The sequence below is a fragment of the Aptenodytes forsteri genome, unplaced genomic scaffold (genome assembly GCF_000699145.1).
Source record: "Aptenodytes forsteri isolate BGI_AS27 unplaced genomic scaffold, ASM69914v1 Scaffold142, whole genome shotgun sequence".
NCBI lineage: Eukaryota > Metazoa > Chordata > Aves > Sphenisciformes > Spheniscidae > Aptenodytes > Aptenodytes forsteri.
Window position 1 is genome coordinate 2932641 of NW_008794598.1, and position 17337 is coordinate 2949977.

Below are 17337 nucleotides of genomic sequence, written 5' to 3' on the forward strand. Positions count from 1 at the left end.
CCCCGGGAGGCTGCCCGCAGCCGCGGAGGGGCGGCTCGGCGAGGGCAGGCAGGGTCGGCCTGGGGCGGGGGGTTTTATTTCTCCTCCCCCCGGGGTTGAAGGGAGCCGCCGGGCCAGGCTCGATCTCCTCGGCCTCGGGGGCTTCCAGCCTGCTCCTGGCTCTGTTCCCCGCGGTGGGGTTTGGGGGCAGCAGTCGTGCCAGACTTTGCTCATGCTCGCTTGTCCTTGGCCGGGTCGAAGCGTGGGGGCATCCCTTTGTCGCTGAGGGATCTGCTACACGTGGCACTGGCTGCATCTGACTTATTTGGCATGTTGTAGTTGTCCTGAAAGGCTTCGTGAGTCCAGGTTTTGCACCGACACTGTGGACGTAATTCACAGCTCTGAAGAGGTTACAGGTGTTTGTTTGTGTTTTAGTCACGGGAGGAGAGTCGTAACCCTCAGCTGAGTTCCCAGCTCCTGCTTGTTGACTGACCTTGGGCAAATTACTTTGTGTGCTCAAACTGCACATCTGCTGATTTCATACAGTAATCGGGTGTCTTTAGGGATCTGCAGAACTATAGGAATAGAAATGCAAAGTGAAGCTTGAAAACGACGTTGACCTTGTCCTGCAGTATGCTTCACTGAAGGCCAAAGTCAGGTCTCCATTTTCTTGCAGTAGCTTATCTGGGATGACAGCGCTGTTGACGTGCATTTTGCAAAAATGCCTTGGATTGACAAGGCACTGACATCTGTAACAGGTATCTACAAAGTCCGTTAGTAATGGAGCATCCCACCAGGTTACACATTTCCCCTTAGCACCGCTCTGTAAGGTAGGACGTTACTATTGCCCCCACTTAGATGGGAAACAGGACCAGAGCACTCCAGCAACTACCCCAAGGTTGCAGGAGAAGCCTGCAGCAGAGCAGGAGACCCTGCTCAGATCTCTTTAGTCCCCAGCCAGCAGCTTAACCACCGGACCTTCCTGCCCTCTGGTTGTGCTTTTCTTCGTGTTGTTAGTTCAACAGAACTGTTCACTCTGAATTTGCAAGGTATGTACTAAATGAGGCTCCTGAGCTAAGGAGTTTATAGTTTCATTCAGTTGTCCTGGGGGCATACTGAAGGGATGGAGACATCCTGAGCTGCTCTGCAAGGAGACCTTGTTGGAAAATGAGATTTTAAGACTTTCTGGAAGAAGTAAACAGAAGTGTTTGGTAGCCAGAGGGGGAAGGCTTTTCTAGCCTCTGAAGCTTGTAGAAAAAGGAGACGAGAGTCAGAGAAGCAGAGATTAGAAAGAGATCATAAAATTGGTGTGGAGGAAGGAGTGGAATTGGGTGCTGCCTTGAAGGTGATGGTTCAGAGCACGAATTTGTGTTGTGATGGAAACTTGAAGCCTGAAGGTTGAGATTGGCCCAAACACCTTTCTTACCTCACGTGTGAGCAGCGATGGTCTCTGCTCATCACGACTTGCTGAAGCAGAGTTGTGCTGGAGGCAGACCGTGGGCAGCACTGCCAATGGCCCCGAGCAACGTGGCATCTTGCGCTTAGCAGATTTTGAATGATGTGGGGATTATTTCTTCTTAAGAGGAAGAGCCTTTCTATCACATCCAGACTGCTCAAAAATTTCCATTCCCAGCTCTCAGGACCCTGAGGAGCACTGATAACAAGGACTGGCTTGACTGGTTTGCAGCTCTGCAGAAATCTCATGGACTCACTCACTCTGGAAAAGGTTCATAAGTGACTTTGGCATAGATCTTCTTTCTCTTGGAAACTCACTTTCTGCATTAAATGTAAAAAGTAAAAAGATCCTGCCTTCTTGGGTGGTTTAGGTGCTGCAGGAGCAGGATGCAGTCTCCAGGCTGCCCTCTTGCAGGGGCAGGGACGGTGTGTGGCTGCTCAGTGGGTGCTCAGGCGCTGCGCTCACAACCTGCGAGCCACAGCAGGGCCTGCGGGGTTTGATGTGTTGAATCGTGGGAGACCAGTCACCTTCTGGAGACGGCACAGGCCTAACCTGGAGATTACATGAACTTTCTCACCTGTTTTGAAACGTGGTGTTTGTGTCCTCAAGGGCCCTGTGAGCTGACCCCAGACAGTCTGCATGCGATACTTTCTGAAGGTGTGACTGAGCTCGGGCAGACTTGCCTGAACTGGCTTTAAACTTGCCTGTTCAGGCATCGATAGCCAGTGTAACCACAGCAGCGTGGTTGCTGGTGAATACTCACCGGTTGTGGTGCTTGCACAGAGCGAGGCTGTGTGCCTGTGCACAGGCAGTTTGGCAGCAGGCACTCTCATAGCTGTCTTGTTATCTATTCCCAGACTAGTTAGTTTTAATCCAGCCATGATAGGTCTGTCAGGTTGTGGTTGTACCAGCATTTGCAGTGTGGAGGAACCAGCACCCTCTCTTGGATCGCAATTAACTCCTAGTTGCAAGCCACAAGTCATCATCTCTGCCATCTAGCAGCGCGTACATGCCCTCTGGCGTAGGTGGAAGAGGGATGAAGTGTTTCATTGTGTATTTTTATTAGTTTTAATCCAGCCGTGATAGGTCTGTCAGGTTGTGGTTGTACCAGCATTTGCAGTGTGGAGGAACCAGCACCCTCTCTTGGATCGCAATTAACTCCTAGTTGCAAGCCACAAGTCATCATCTCTGCCATCTAGCAGCGCGTACATGCCCTCTGGCGTAGGTGGAAGAGGGATGAAGTGTTTCATTGTGTATTTTTACCTTAATAAACTCCCCAGAGAAGTTTGCTTCTGGGGGGGACCTAGCTCTTTGCAGCCTGTTAGCCTCCTGCACAGGAAAATGGTTAGCATGTGTTTTTTGAGCAACAGACTCTTTAAAAACAAAGGCCACTGACTAGTTTTGATGTTTTCTTTCTAATGCACAGTCCATTTTATTCAAAGGTTGAGGTTTTCTTGTTTGTTTTTTAATTTGGAAATAACCTTGGTGGTGTTCCCTTGCAGATGAATGAAGACTGCCGGCAGCCTCAGGAGCCCCAACTGAGCTCTTACGGAGGCTTCTGATCCAGCCGAGCCAAGAGCTTTGTGTGGGTAGAGGACGTGAGTCAACAAATGGTCTCTGTGAGTTGCCAGGAGCTGCTACCCTCCTTGACCAGCTCTTCCCTGCTAGAGAGCTTTGCCAGTGCTCTGCAACGCGGCATGCCGCCATCCCTTCTGCCGGGGCACGGCAGCAAGAGGGCGTCCAGCCTCCCAGAAGGCTCTGGCCATCTCCTTGCAGGCAGCACCACCCCCTCTGAAGGCACCTTGCTCCCCCTGTCCAGTGCAAAGGGGGAAGACACAAAACACCAAGTCACTGTCTGCGAGGCTCACCTCAAGCTGCCCGACTTCTGTGGCAGCCTCTCCCAGGACTTCACTCCCACCCTGGAGGAGATTGAGGAGTTCCTAAGGGAGAAGGCTGAGTTCCTCAAAGATGAAGCAAGCGAGCTTCACCCAGCTGGAGGGAAGGTCGAGATCAAATCTGAGATCAGCTTAGGTAGCTCTGGGGGACAGCCTGTCTCCAGTGTGGTTCAAGAAGAAGAGGTCTCAAACGCTGCTCAGCCTGGAGGAACAGCTGATGGTAGTGACCAGGCAGTAGCCGCTGGGAGCATTCCTGTTGTCCTCCAAATCCAGCCTCTCCAGATGGACAGTGGCAGCCCGCTAGCACAGAGTGCTACAGGTGGTGTCAGGGTGGCCCAGCTGGTTATCAGCTTGCAGGGCCAAAACCTGTCCCTCCTCCCTCAGGTCCAGCCCCCTGTGACCATCATGGACCAAAAGTATGTCAAAATTGCCCCCCTGCCAGTCGCCATGAGGCCAGAGGCACCGGGGGATGTGCAAGAGGTGGAGGCAATGCCCAAGTATCAGAAAGCCCCCCCTTCCCTCGTCCGCGTCCATAAGTGCTCGCACCCGGGCTGCGGCAAGATGTACACCAAGAGTTCCCACCTCAAGGCTCACTTTCGTCGGCACACCGGCGAGAAACCCTACACTTGTGCTTGGCCCAACTGTGGCTGGCGGTAAGTGGGAGCCGCGGGACACTGTGCAAATGGGTGTCCCCACCAAAGGCCTGCCATTGCTTGCCAAGAGGCAGGAGAGCTGTTGGCTAGTGAAAATCCAGGATAAAATCACAGGATTTCTTTCCTGAGTGAATTATAGGTGAGAGCTGGAAGGAGGCCTGGAGGAGTAAAGTTTGTTGAGCGCTTTGTGTAGTTTTCACTCGGTCCAAAAGTGCTGAAAACCTCCAGCTGGGGAAGCGTAGCTGACACTCTCCCAAACACCGCAAATCCCCCTTGAACTGGGTGCCTAAACACCGTCTGGCCATACAGCTTTTCCAAGTGATGTTGTAGTTTTGCAAGCTTTCTCTGTCTGGCTCAGGACAATTTCTGCAGTTGGGCTACAAAAATGGCTTTTCCCATTAATATTTGTCCCAGGAAATAGGAGTCTCACTGCTTCCTCGGGAGTCAGTGCATAGTTCTGTGTTTGTTTAGCAACCCTTTGCTTTCTCTTGCTGTTTGCCTGCCCTCTTGGCTGCTTGTATCCCTCAGACACCTGTGGGCCTGTAGTGTATCTCCATGTTGCATTTACTTTTGTTTGCTCTGCACATGATGGTGGTTGTCGTTTTCTTTCATCTGTGTTCCCTAAATTAACCCTGCTTTTTAATCTTGCTGCACTTCTCTGATTATTTTTCTGCTGTGGTGTTCGCTTCCTGGTACCGCGTACCTGTCCCGGGGGGCAGGATGCTCAGTACAGCCTTTGGCAAGAAGGGCTAATAGTCCTCAGGTCTTGCGTAGCACTTTTCATCAGCAGATCTCAAAGCATATCACAAAGAAAACTGGCGCTGGCAGCACTGAGCTTGCCTGGTTTCTTATGCAATGCTTTGGCATATGCTCGCTGCCTTGTTTCCCTGAATGGTGCGTTACGGCTTCTGTCTCAGCGTGGCGAAACTCTGGAAGGTATGAGGCTAGATCTGAATTTTGGGACTCCCTCTTGCCAAGCTGCTGTCCCTTTGCCATCAGCAATTGTCCCTCCATTTCACCTATAACCACAGTACATGTTTATAGGCATCAGCTCCTTTTCCATTACCAACCAGTACTGCTGAACCCTCCTGCGCCGGACGCTCGGAGCCTGGGGATTGAGGAAGGGGACAATGGCAACCACACAAGTATCACTTTTCCCTCTGGGAAGGAGGAAAGGGATGGTGCTAGCCTGTACGATGGCATCCTGCAGGGTTGCTCTGCTTCACTTGCTGCCCTGCCCTCCCCCTCCGTGGGAGCAGTTACACTATCGAGTGATGTACTCAGCTGCGGCTGGGGTTCTCCGGGCCGTGCTCCCTTTCCTAGATGTGACCCTAACTGTAAATATATATGTCATTTCTCCTGGCCCTGCTTTCTATGAGGAGCTGAGACCTTGGAACTCACTTCTTGCAATAAAGCTGGAAAATAAGTCAGTGGTTTGTATGAAAGACCTGAGGATGGCCTTGGGACGCATTTTGTTTTCACAGAGCCCTTTGTGAGCAGGCGCAGTATTTACTGTACCAGGTGTAAGCTCGAAATCCTATCTCTGGGAGTCTGGGGTTACATCTGAAGCTCCTTGCTTTGTGCTTCTTTGCGTGGGCATGTTTCAGTCAGATGGAAAACCCCTTCCGTCCTAATACTCCTGCCATCTGTGTTGGCTCCTTAGAGGCAGCACAGGAGTAAATCCTGTCCAGCCTTCCTCTCCAGCACTCCCCTGACACTCGGACGTGGAAAGCATGCTGAAGTCACACCAGCTCCCAGGCCTTGTTGATACCTTTGAGGTGGCACTCATAAAACTGCTGTGGACCAACTTGCTGCAGCTGCCCCCAGGTCTGGATCTGTGTGTGCCGGGTGGAAGAAAGGGTGCAGGAGAATTAAGTGGGGACATGCATGTGGTTAAAGGGACTTTCTAGGCTGTTCAGCTGATCTGCTCCAGGTGTGGGAATTACACAGGCAAGCAGTCTGAACACTGGGTATTTCTGTGGTCCTTGTTACCGCATCCTCGGAACAGCAGTCAACTTGCTTCGGCATGGAAACCTCTGCTTCTGTGCCCCAGGCTGGGTGCATTTGGTTTTCCTCCCTTGTGCTTGGTATTTAAGCCAGCTGACAGGCTGCTTCTCTCTCCCCAGCTCCCAGTCCAGCCCAGGCTGACAGTGAAAACTCGTGGCCATTCTGAGAAACAAGGGGACGCTCAGACTTTACAAGGAGAACCCACACTCTCCCAGGAAAAACAAGCCTTCTCTCAACAGCGATGCTCTTCTTGGCTGGATGTGGGAAGTTATAGTAGAGCCTTTCCACACAGGCTTCTGAACGGTGTCCTTCAGTCACTGCCAGCCTGGGCTGGTGCCCCAAAAAGCAATTTCTCTCAGCACCTGGCCTTGGGGCTGTCAGCTCCCAAAGGTTTCAGCAAGTCTAAAACAAAGGAAGGACATAGGTGGACAGTGTCCTTTAAGGAAAGAAATTAATTCTTTTCCTCTTTCCTCTCTCTAAATCACCCCTTGGAGGGGTTTATTTCTTTCCGTTCCTCCAGCAGGAGCCTGGGGTACCTGTGCCTCACTGGTAGATTGGATGGAGCGGAACAGAAGTGACCTGTCTAGGGTCACCCCAAGAGGCTGTGGCAGAGACAGCCTCCCACGTGCCGGGGTCCTCTTGTTCACTGTCCTGTCTAGCAGCGAAGGCTGGATCCACCATGCTTCCCTTCTCCCACAGGTTTTCCCGGTCGGATGAGCTCTCCCGTCACAAGCGCTCCCACTCCGGTGTCAAGCCGTACCAGTGTGCCGCCTGCGAGAAGAAGTTTGCCCGCAGTGACCATTTAGCCAAACACATGAAGATCCACCGGGGCCAGCTGTACAGCCAGCGGACACTTCAGGGCGGCAGCAGAAGTTAAGTCTTGCTGCTCGTCCTTACGAGGCTGAGTCCGGGAGGCCCCGAAGCCGGGCAAAGAGAATGCAAAAAGCACTACGCTAATGAAGAGGGGAAATGACTTTCTTTAAAAAATTATGGGAAATCCACTGTTACACCTTTATTCAAGGATGACCTATATTCAGGGTCTGTTTCTGGTACTACTATCCCTCTCTTAAATACATGTGATGGAAACCTAAGTTAATTCAGGGTGAGTGCGTGTAGGGAAGCGGGGCTGGGGTAGAGGACAGCGTTACAAGATCCCTTTGCACAGCTTGTGGGTGTCACCTGTCTGCTGCAGTGTGACAGGCAAGAACTGGCTTACAGCTCTCCATCCCCACCGTGGGGCACCCCCTGGGCTGCTGCAGCTGCGAGTCACACCGGCATCCCAAGGCTCTCTCGGTCAGCAGCATTTCCAAGGCAGCCAGAGAGAATTTGTTCTGGCTGGACTCACCCAGAAACCTGTGCGCGAGCCCATCTGGCAGGGTGGCATCCCCAGACAGGCAGAACCGTGGATGGATGGGGGTGGTGGTGATGGTGTGTTGTGCAGCAGCTGGGGGGGCTGAAGGCAGACGTTGGGGACGGCTTTTCCGGTGTGGTTGAGATGGTGGTTGTGTTGTCCCTAACTCTGCTTTTCTGTGTTGGTGGTTTTTCACCTGACTGGCACTGGGCGCGCTGGTGTCCTTGGGGAGTGTGACGTTGTGGCTATGGTTTGAGGGGGGTGGGAAATGCATCTGTTCTGCTCGCTCAACGGTGTGTGTTGAAAGGGGATCAGGAGAAATGTAAGCAGCACCAGCAAAGTCCTGTTTTACACGCTGGCATGAAAGAACAGCGGTATGGAGGGACACCAATGTGTATGGACCCACAGAAGAGCTGAACACTCCGGTCAGGGGGAGCAGTGCAGCTCGCAGGTTGCTGACGTCCTTTTTGTATTTGACTTCTGGTTAATTAAAGGCCAACTCCTTGCTACTGTGCCAACTTCCCGAGCTTTTGCAAATATCTGGGAGGGAATTAGGTGCTTGTACAAACAAAGAATAAGCGTCAGGAGTTTGAGTTAGGCAGTGTGCCCTTTCTATGTGGCTTTGCCAGCATGTCTCAAGCTGATATTTAGCACCTGCAGGCTCTTTTCAACTCAGGTGTGCTCGTGCCATTCTGCTGTTACCCCAGTGCTCTTCCAGGGTAGGACTTCAGGCACTTGTCTCAAGCTGCCCTTGAGCTGGCTGTAGTGAGGAGTGTTGGGGTATACCCAAAATAAGGACAGGGAAATGAGCTAAACACTTTTCCGTGCCCTGTGGAGGGCATGTCTGTACAGCAAAGAGGTTGTTCTTTGGTCCCTGCAGCCCTTTTCGAGTGATGACTCTGGGGAAGGAAAAAGCCAGACTGGTGAGGATGGATATGGTGTCCTGCTCTAAGGGTTGGTACAAGCGTCTTTGGACGAGACACCAAACTTCTGTGTGAGAAACACAAGCTTGTAAAGCAGTTTGAAAATCCGTCCTAGTGACAGCATCGTGTGGCTGGAGATGTTTGCTGTTGGTGGCTGCTCCTTCCTCAGCGCGGTGACCGGAGCTCTTCCAGCTTTGTTGAGAAGCTACCGCAGTGTGACTTCAGGGGAAGAAGGAGCAAGGGAGCTGAAAATCCTTGATTGATTCGTAGCCTAGAATATCTGGGGATGCTTATGCTGCCCCTGAAGGAGATGCTGCTGCTGCAGAGATTGGAGATGGATGGGGTAGGGCACTTTCCACCACTGAGGTTCTACGGTACACTGAGGGTCCCCATGATGAACTTGTTTCTTCTGCTGTTTGTTGTTCCAGTGCTGCGGGGCCACAGGCCACCCGGGACCTGGCGGTGCAGGTGACTATACAAGCACCAAAGCGAAGGGTCTGTTTCCCCCATGCCTTTGGCCCCTATAAATGGCAAAAGTTTCTCTAAAGTGGAAAATTCAGTGTGCAGAAACGATGTTTCTGCAGAGGAGAAACGTTCCTAAAGCTGGCTTGGGGTTTGGATTCTTTATTGTAAAAACAAGCAGGCCAGCAGCTGAAGGAAGGCTCGCTGGCCAGCTTCCAGCCCCAGCGTAGCAGGGAACCGACTTGCGGCTCACCCAGCTGCAAGGCTGCAGCGTGCGCCGCAGCTAATGGATCTGCTGTTAGGTTTCCAAAGAGCTGGCGTGCCCGGGTTGCGTGTTTCTCGGAGAACACCTGCATTGCTTGCTTTCCTAATCCCCAGGCGGGAGAGCAGGGTTTACGACAGAAATAGCTGGAGCCACGCTGCTTGACTTCAGAACCAAGCTTTCCCCAAAGGTCTGGGAGGGCTGGTTTCTGGATCCCAGCTTAAACTCTTTCATCCTTAGCTCATAAGTGGGGAGGCGTGGATAGGCTGAACGGAAAGTAGCTGCCTGCAGCGGGGTTTCTTTCCTGTGTGTGCAAGTGGAAGTGTGTAAGACCTGCAACCCTCATGTTGACTCTTTGGAGAGAGAGCTCTCCCCTCTGGGGAAGGAAGGCAGCTTTTGCAACGATTAGCTGGAGATCTGGGCCTGCCTCGGGGAGCGAGCGCTCTCCCAACGCACCGTGAGTGCTCCCACCTCTGCCCTGGCCTGGCCAAGCGTGACCAGATGCCAGCAAGAAACACAGCCCGAGTTCGTGTGATGCTGAACCTTTAATGATGAGCCAGAGGAGACAGGTATGCAAGAGCCTATTTTGGGTTGCCTTTTGTTTTAGTGGATTTTTGCCTGACTAGGAATTTACTTCATACCCTCTTTGCTTGAGGGCTGTCTTTGGAGGCCATGTGCCAACATGACTCATGCCCGTCTCGTGCTTTTATCTGTCCCTCTTTGCTCTTCTCCCTTGCTCCAGACTCTCTCACAGCACTCCCTGTTCATTTTGGACCTGCCCCGTCCTGCCTCCCTCTGCTCCCAGCTGAAGGCGACTGGGGAGATTGCATGTTTCCAAACTGTGAAGCAAGAAGAGCTGTGCCTCATCATTAGTCCGAGGCCCTTCTCTGTTCTCCAGCAGCTTATCTGCTGAGCAGCTCCCACAGAGTCCACGCCGGTCCTGGGGTGGATCCGCCGTGGAAGACAGGGCTGGGAGCGCTGGCAGCGGTGACTTGCAGCTTACCTGTTTGTTTTGCCATTCCTTTTAAACAAACCGCAAAGGGAGGGGAGAGATTTTTATAAAATAAAATACCCTAGATACGTATCTCTTGTGCAATGCCTATTATAGTCCCACCTGCTTCCCTCTGGGGACTGTGGATGAATAGCTTAAAAGGTTTACTGAAGGCTCTGTAATTACCTATCCTTTGCTCCAGTGAGGATATTACTCCACAGCAGAAACGTTCATTGTGGAAGTACGGATGAGATCTGTGGCATCAGGAGGGACGAGGACCCTTCTGTATTCCCACAGACAAAAATACATTGGAGCTGCCAAGAGGTGACACAACCTGCCCTTGTGTCACCGAGGCTGCTGGGTTGTAACCCTGGCTCCATCTCAGATGGTGCTGTTAAACGAACGGGGATGTGTGCCTGCCAACTCCCCGCTGGTGGAGTGGGAATGGGAGGAACTGGCTGCCTTGTGCTCAAAGTGAAAAGGCTGTCAGGTTGCTAAGCAGTGCTTTTTAAGAAATTAGACGCAAGCAGACAGGAGTTGTAGCAGGGCAGGACGTGGGAGAGCACAGAGAGAAATTCAGGCAATGTTTCTAAATTTGCAGCTGTGGCTCTGGGTATAGCAGTACGCAGTGCAGAGTCCTCCATCTTCAGCAGCGTAAGTGACAGCACTGACATCCCCAAGCTGCAGCCCACGTGGAGCTCGTGCTGGCTGCTCATCCTTCGAGATGAGATAAGGGCCAGTGCAAATCCACAGTTTGGTTTCAGGCCCCTTTGGAAATATATCTCTAAGATGGATCATAGCATTAGATTTTTCTTTTTTTGTCCCAGTAAAATCAGAGCTGGAATTTTATTAACGATTCTCCCTTCCAGAGGCCAGTTTTATTTGGGGCAAATGCAGTTCTTGGCGTAGTTTCTCTTTCTCCTGGACGTTGAGCAGCAGAAGCTGGCTTGGGGCAGGGAGCAAACTGGAGCCTTGAGTTTTCTCGGAAGAGCAGGAAAGGGCCTTTGTGGGCATGGGGCCGCACAGGCTGGAAAACAGGCAAACATTTGCAGGAGCAAAGAGGGTCAGTTGAGGGTTCCTCAGCTGCCTCGCCAGCTAGCCACTAGCTGGGCCAGATCCCGGCCCTGAGTAACAAAAGGTCGGAGCTGGTAATGGGAAAGAGGTGGAGAAGGTTTGCAGCCCTATCAGCAAGGCGTTAACCCTCGGGTGGCTCAACAGCACTTCTTGGGCCTGAAGCTGGAAGCAAAAGGGACAGGAGCCCCTTGTTGGTTTGCCTGTGTCCCAGGACGTGGTTCAAGCTCTTCTGGAGCCACGGCTAAGCATAAAACACAACGTTTCCTTGCAAAGAAGTGGGATATGTCATGGCCTTGAGCTGCAGCTGATGCTCTGCTGGCCTCTCCCCTCTGTCAGCCGGTGAGCAGGCTCTCGGGGAGCTCCCCGGAGCTACTGCCCTGGGAACGGAGGGGTTAAGGGCACAGCGAACCTTAATGAAGAAAAGAGCTAAATTAAAACAGCTGGCTGGATTGACTTGGCCTGGCCATGCTGGATGACTTACTGCTTCATAATCAGCTTTCTAAGTAGGCACAAGTCCACTCGCAGGGTGGCTGGAGCAGGGAGGAACATCTCTGTGTAGGAATAAAGCTAGTGAGTGATTGGCTTTTGTTCGTCGCTTGCCCCGCAGGGCTCGGTGATCCCAACCCCAGGCTGGGTGCTTGTTTTTAGCATGGACTTCGGACAGATTGTTTGCAGGGGTGCACCTTTCCTGGGAGCTGCTCTCCGCTGCCTGTGCAGGTAAAACACTTTGTTTTCTGCTGTTTTGTCTGAGCTGCCTTGCTGGGGGAAGGTTCCCAGCTGATGTGATAAATTCCCTGGCTGGAGCCCTGCAGGAGAGGATGGGGGTGACGGTACCCGGTCAGCAGTGCCATTTCTTGTTGTTTGATCCAGGAACTGGGCAGTGGAACAGAACGGGCTTATCCTTCTCGGCTTCCCTGGAAAATCCACACAGATAAAGCCTTTTTTGGCTTAGAAAGTACGTGGTGGGAGGAAGGGAAATCAGATATGCGATTTGACGTCCGTGGATCTGTGTTCGCTTTTGGAAACGTTGGCTTTTCTCTGTGAATTGCACCAATTTCTCCCCAAGTGCAGTTTCACAGCTCCTTGCGAAGAGAGCTGAACGCACTGCAGCCTGCTTCTCACCTCTTCTATTTCAGACCTTGGGTTGTTTGCACAAACAACAGGCTCTGAAATGAAATTCTAGATGTCCTTTAAATGGTCACGATGGGTCCTGACTTTGCCCTGTTGTTACCAGCTGTGACGGTGCTGCTGGGTCGGGCTGGGAGGAGAACCCGTGAGGTTTTTAAGAGTTGTATCCGGGAATTTTATTCAGGATGTGGGAACTTCACAAGGGGAATCGTGCTTTTAGTAGGACAAGGGCTGCGTAGATAACACGGTGGAAACTAGTTTGGCAAGGTTGTGTAATAACCAGAGAGATCCTCTGGTGCACAGCTTTAGGGCTTAACTTTCATAAGCACCTGAAACCACCTCCAAGCCTATCTGAGTCAGTGGAGACTAGCCCTTCTGAAAAAACCCAGCCTTTCTCCCGCTGTATCTAGTTCCTCACTGTGTAGTGAAGTTCTCGTGTAACTGGGTAATTCTCCTTTTTCCTGAAATGAGGTATTGAGTGTACCTCTGAATATTAACAGCTGTTGTATGATCTGGGCATTGCACGTCCTGCTCAGCAAAGTGTTTAACTCTGGAGCATTTACTACAGCAGTGGACTCCCCTGCACGGCTGGCTGCTGACAAAGCCTCGGACTTGCCCCAGTCAAATACCTCCTGGGGGAGTGGAGATGGAGGCTCGTGGACTGGATTAGCCACCCTGCGCCTGCTGCAGGACGCTGAACTTCCTCTCTCCCTCTTATCTGCTCTGAGCGTGCAGATTGCCTGGTCCTCGCGGCAGGGGCTCTTGCGTTCGTAGACTCAGAACTAACGAGGGTTTGAAACCAGCGCAGATCTGTGGCTTTTTTGAGAGCATCAGCAAACACCAAAGCAGAGGCAGAGCTGCTCTCTGCAAAGGAAACCCAGAGAACTGAGTGCAAAAAGGCTTTATCGGGTCTGAGAAATATGAGATCATTGGCAGCTTGGACATGAAAGAGAACACGAGGATGGGAACGGGGTTACTTCTCCATCCTCTTCAAGGTGCTCCTTTTAGCTTCAGCAAAGGCAGCTGGTATTTGTGGACCCCTCTGTGCCCTGTAATACTCCGTGGGCATCCTGCAGCATCTTCGGGAGCTCTGTGAAGTGATGACTTCCCGCATGAGCAAGTGCCACCACATCCTGGGATGCTGGGGGTGGCATCTCTGCGAGGAGCCGGGGCTTTGCTGTGGGTTGCGATCGTGGTGTGAAGCTGCTCTGAACCGAGCGACAGCAGATTTCCTGCTGTAAAACTTGTCAGGTTGATGACTAGCACCATCTAGGCCTCGTAGGCAAACTAGCACTCGTGCCCACTTTTTGGTAGAGCTTCTGAAGGGTAAGGGGACGGTTGGCAGCCCCAGAGCCGGACCTTCCCGCTGCACGTCCGTGCTGCTGCGTGACTTGGGCTGCTCCGGCCGCTTGTGTCCAGCAACCCAGCTTTCCGGGCACTTCCGAAAGCGAGCGGGGGGGCTCGCCTTCCCCCCGCTTTCACCTCCAAGGATGTCTTAGGAGCTATGGTGTAAGGCACTAATATTGGTAACTGAAGCCTTAGTGATCCAAGAAGGCGTTAAGCATTAAGCTTCCTGAGAGCATCCCTCTTGAGAGAGCGACGAGTGGATTTTCGTTGTGAAACTTTGAAAACCCACAAACAACCCTTCCTTGATCTAAAGGCTTTTCCCTTGTGAGCGTATCCTCTCACTAATGAGGCACGAAACCTCTCGTAGCTGTTCTGCTTATTTCATGACTTTTAGATGCCCGGTACTCTTGCAAAGCTCGGTCTCAGAGTTGGGAGCTGTATTAAAATAGCACCTCCGAATTCTGGAACAAGGCCTCCCTCGTTAGGGTCTGATTAGCTGTTGTGTAGTTTTCTGGCCTTCCCGGTGCCTGTGCTTCCCCGCTCCCTCCTGTCACTCTTTCAAGCCAACGACCATGTGGTGGCAAAGTCAGAACCTTGCAGTAAGATAAGTCATTGCTTTTAGAAATCTCTGTGCTTTTCTGGCTGGGTTGTCCTGTGTTTTCCTAGAACTGGCAGTTACGTATCACTTCATGACTTTGTCCTTGCCTCAGAACTTGCAAAATCTATTTCTAGGTGCTGCCGTCTGATTAACCTTCACCAGAAATCCCAACTGAAATGTATTCGTTTGACTTCCTTTTTCTGCTGCCTCTTTCTCTTTAAAATGCTTTCTCTTTAAAAGCATCTTTAAAATGCCTTTGCACGTGAGCTGCTTTTTAAAAGGTCTTTGCAGATGAGCTTTTTCCAAACCCTGCCTTGTTGCCTGCTTTATTTTATTCCATCCCTTTGTCTGTCCTGTATTTTTTCCCTTGTGATGTTGTCTAAGATAGGAACAAGCCCACGTTGGATTGCAAACCCACAGCAGGGGAAGCAGAACAAAGTGGGAGTTGCACGAAGTAGGAAATTTATCATCCCTCTAAAAAAGCCGCTTGGATTGTTTGTCAGTGGGGTCGCCCCAGCTGATACAGCTGTAGCCGAAGCCCTTTAGGTCCCTTGGATGCTAGGGCGGAGCGGAGTTGATTTTTTGTGTGCTGTCCCTCCTCCATGGCAGCCTGCACTGTCTTTTTGGGTACAGCTCATGCGTTGTTTCCTAACTGAGTGCTAAGGAGATACGAAATTTTTGGGTGTGCTGATAGATTTTGCTGATGGCAAGTGGAAACAAGGTCAGGGAAGAATCTGGAGTTGTGGTGGTGCGCTCGGAGATGGAGCTCTGCTACTTGCCTTGCAAAACATGTTCGGACCCCGCTTGAGTCTGGCACGCGTGCTGAAACACCGGGTTTGTGTGATCACGTACCTTGTGAAATGTTCCTTTTAGGAGCCGTGTCATTCTCCCACTTTGCAAGTGATGCTCGGTGCCAAATGAGGAAAAGGTACTCAAAGAAACGGCACGGTGTGCGCACTCCCGCAGGGTGTTCATCACCGCAAAGGCTACGGGAGCTCCCGGAAAAACCAGCTGGTTTCAGGAGCGCTCCCTGAGCGAGATGTGCAAACCCAGGTGCTGGTCCTCTCCCAAAGAAATGGATTTAGCTCCGTTTGAGGTACACACATGCAGATGTTGGCAAACCTCCCACGTGTGACTGTACAGGAAGAGTCGGAGAGAGCACAGGGCTTTTCTTTGTTTTCCTCTTTGTTTTTTGATTCGGTGTGGGAGAAGGAGTCCAAGCCCTAAAAAGAGCAGGAGGTTAGGATGGAGCACAGCAGAAGAAGAAAAGAGGGACGGGCGCAGGGAAGTGCTTGACCAAAGGCTTGTGGTGTTTGTTAGCAGGTCTGGCTCACCCGTGGAGTTGTATTTGAGTCATCTGCAGCGCAGATGACCAGGTAGAGGTGAGGAGGCTACGGCTCAGTGCCATGGAAGAGGGTCTCCTGAGCTCCAGACCTTTGTTCTGTAGAGGTGGGGAGGCTACGGCTCAGTGCCATGGGAGAGGGCCTCCTGGGAGAGGGTCTCCTGAGCTCCAGACCTTTGTTCCTGGGTCAGTGCTTCCTGGCTTGGGCATTCCCAAGGGAAAAGCAGTCCTGATAACGTGAAGTGCTCTCTGGAAATAATGTCCGATGCTTTCCATGGGAAAAAGAAAAGAAAACCAGCACATGCTTTCATTTCAAAGGGGCTTTAATTATTTTGAAAGCTGAAGAAACGGACTCTGGACTTTTGTGGGGAATTTTCTTGTCCTTTTTCCTCGCCTTTTTCTTTTCTTCCCCTCCCTGCCCAACCTCTCTCACACTTTTTTTTGTTTTTTAATTGAAAGTGGAGGTGGGAAAAATGGAAACCATTCTCTTTTATTTTAAAATGTGGTGGTCAACTTCTGTAAATAAATAAATAATGGTCAGCTTGGTTGAAAACTTGCCCTCTCCCCATGAGAGAAAGCACGCTTTGGGGGAAAACCCCGTACTTCTTCCCTGTAGTTAAAAGACATCTCGATTCCCTAAACTCCCTTACTTTCTCTGCTTTCATCTCCCTTCTGATCCCCTGTGACTGTGCAGTAAGTGCTGGTAAGGGGTTATTTAAAGGTGCTGTGAAATGCAGCATTGTGCTCTCTGCCTTGCTCCCGAGTTTACGAACCTCCTTTCACTTCATGTGCTTGTCCTTCGGCTCCATGACATGGGACCAGCTGAAGGAGATGACCTGGTAAGGGTACGGAACTGGCCTTCGTAGAAACAGCATTAACCGCAGCTGGAGCTGCTCAGGCTTAACTGGGATCTGAGCTACAACTGGTGTGTTTGGGGGTGGTGGGGCGTCCCCAGCAAAAATGCACCTGGCTGTGCGGTGCTTTGGCTTCTACCCACGTGTCGAGCAGGGCTCAACTTTGTGAGAAGGCAGTGGGGTGAAATGCGCGGAGGAGACTTAGCACTAACGCAGCTAACCTTTTACCGGCATGTGCCTAGGAAGCTGAAAGCTGCGTGTTTTGGCATGTGCAGTGTTTGACAGTGAAGTGCTCCTTAAATTTTTTTCTTCTCTGCCAATGGGTGGGAATCTGATGGCGAGGCAGCGAGGGCTGTTTGCTCAGCGGAGGGAAGCGGGAGAGCGCTGCCTTCTCGGCACTTCACCTTCTGCTCCCGATGCCTGATCCAGTGGAAAATAACTCTGCTCTCCCACTGTTAGGAAGACTGCTTTTTTTTAGTAGATACCTTGGGACTGAGACCGCTCATCTGTAGGCCAAGGCAGCGCACATTAGTAATAAACAGTACCTGGCCATGGAAGAGCAGTTTCCTGGGGACTCGAGTGTGGGCATGGGCCGCTTTAATGAGCTTCAGCGTGATTAAAGCTGCTGCTGTGCCTGCAGTCTCCTGCCTGCCCTCCTGCAGCAAGCCCGGGATCGCCTCTCCCTTCTGCTCGGTCTGGGGAGCGCGAAGGCATCGTGCCCTTTGCCGCCAGCGTGTTAGGATCGGGTGAGCCATGCAAAGGATCCAGGGACGGAGGGCATCCACCACGCCCTGGCCGAACCCCGTGGCCGCCTGCGGGGAGTACCTCCGGGTGGGTTTCTTGAACCGAGCGGCCTGGTGCCACCGTCTGCCCCGGGGAGACCGCAGGCGCGTGGCAGTGCCTTCCTCCTGGGAGCAAATCGTTTCACGTGCAACTTTCTCGGCGCGGGAAAAAGCAGGCGGCTCTGCTCGCGGGAGGACGTCGGCGCTGGCAGGCGAAGAGCGGCCGCGTTGGG

The 17337-nt window shown here is 52.0% G+C and overlaps 1 protein-coding gene across 1 annotated transcript; it reads left to right on the top strand.

Annotated features, from left to right (window-relative positions):
- Window positions 1-3045: 3045 nt before the first annotated feature.
- Window positions 3046-6867, top strand: LOC103893690 (Krueppel-like factor 15). The gene is made up of 2 exons (XM_009272911.2): window positions 3046-3983; window positions 6690-6867. The coding sequence occupies exons 1-2, from the start codon at window positions 3046-3048 to the stop codon at window positions 6865-6867; spliced, it is 1116 nt and encodes a 371-aa protein (XP_009271186.2).
- The last annotated feature ends 10470 nt before the right edge of the window (window positions 6868-17337 follow it).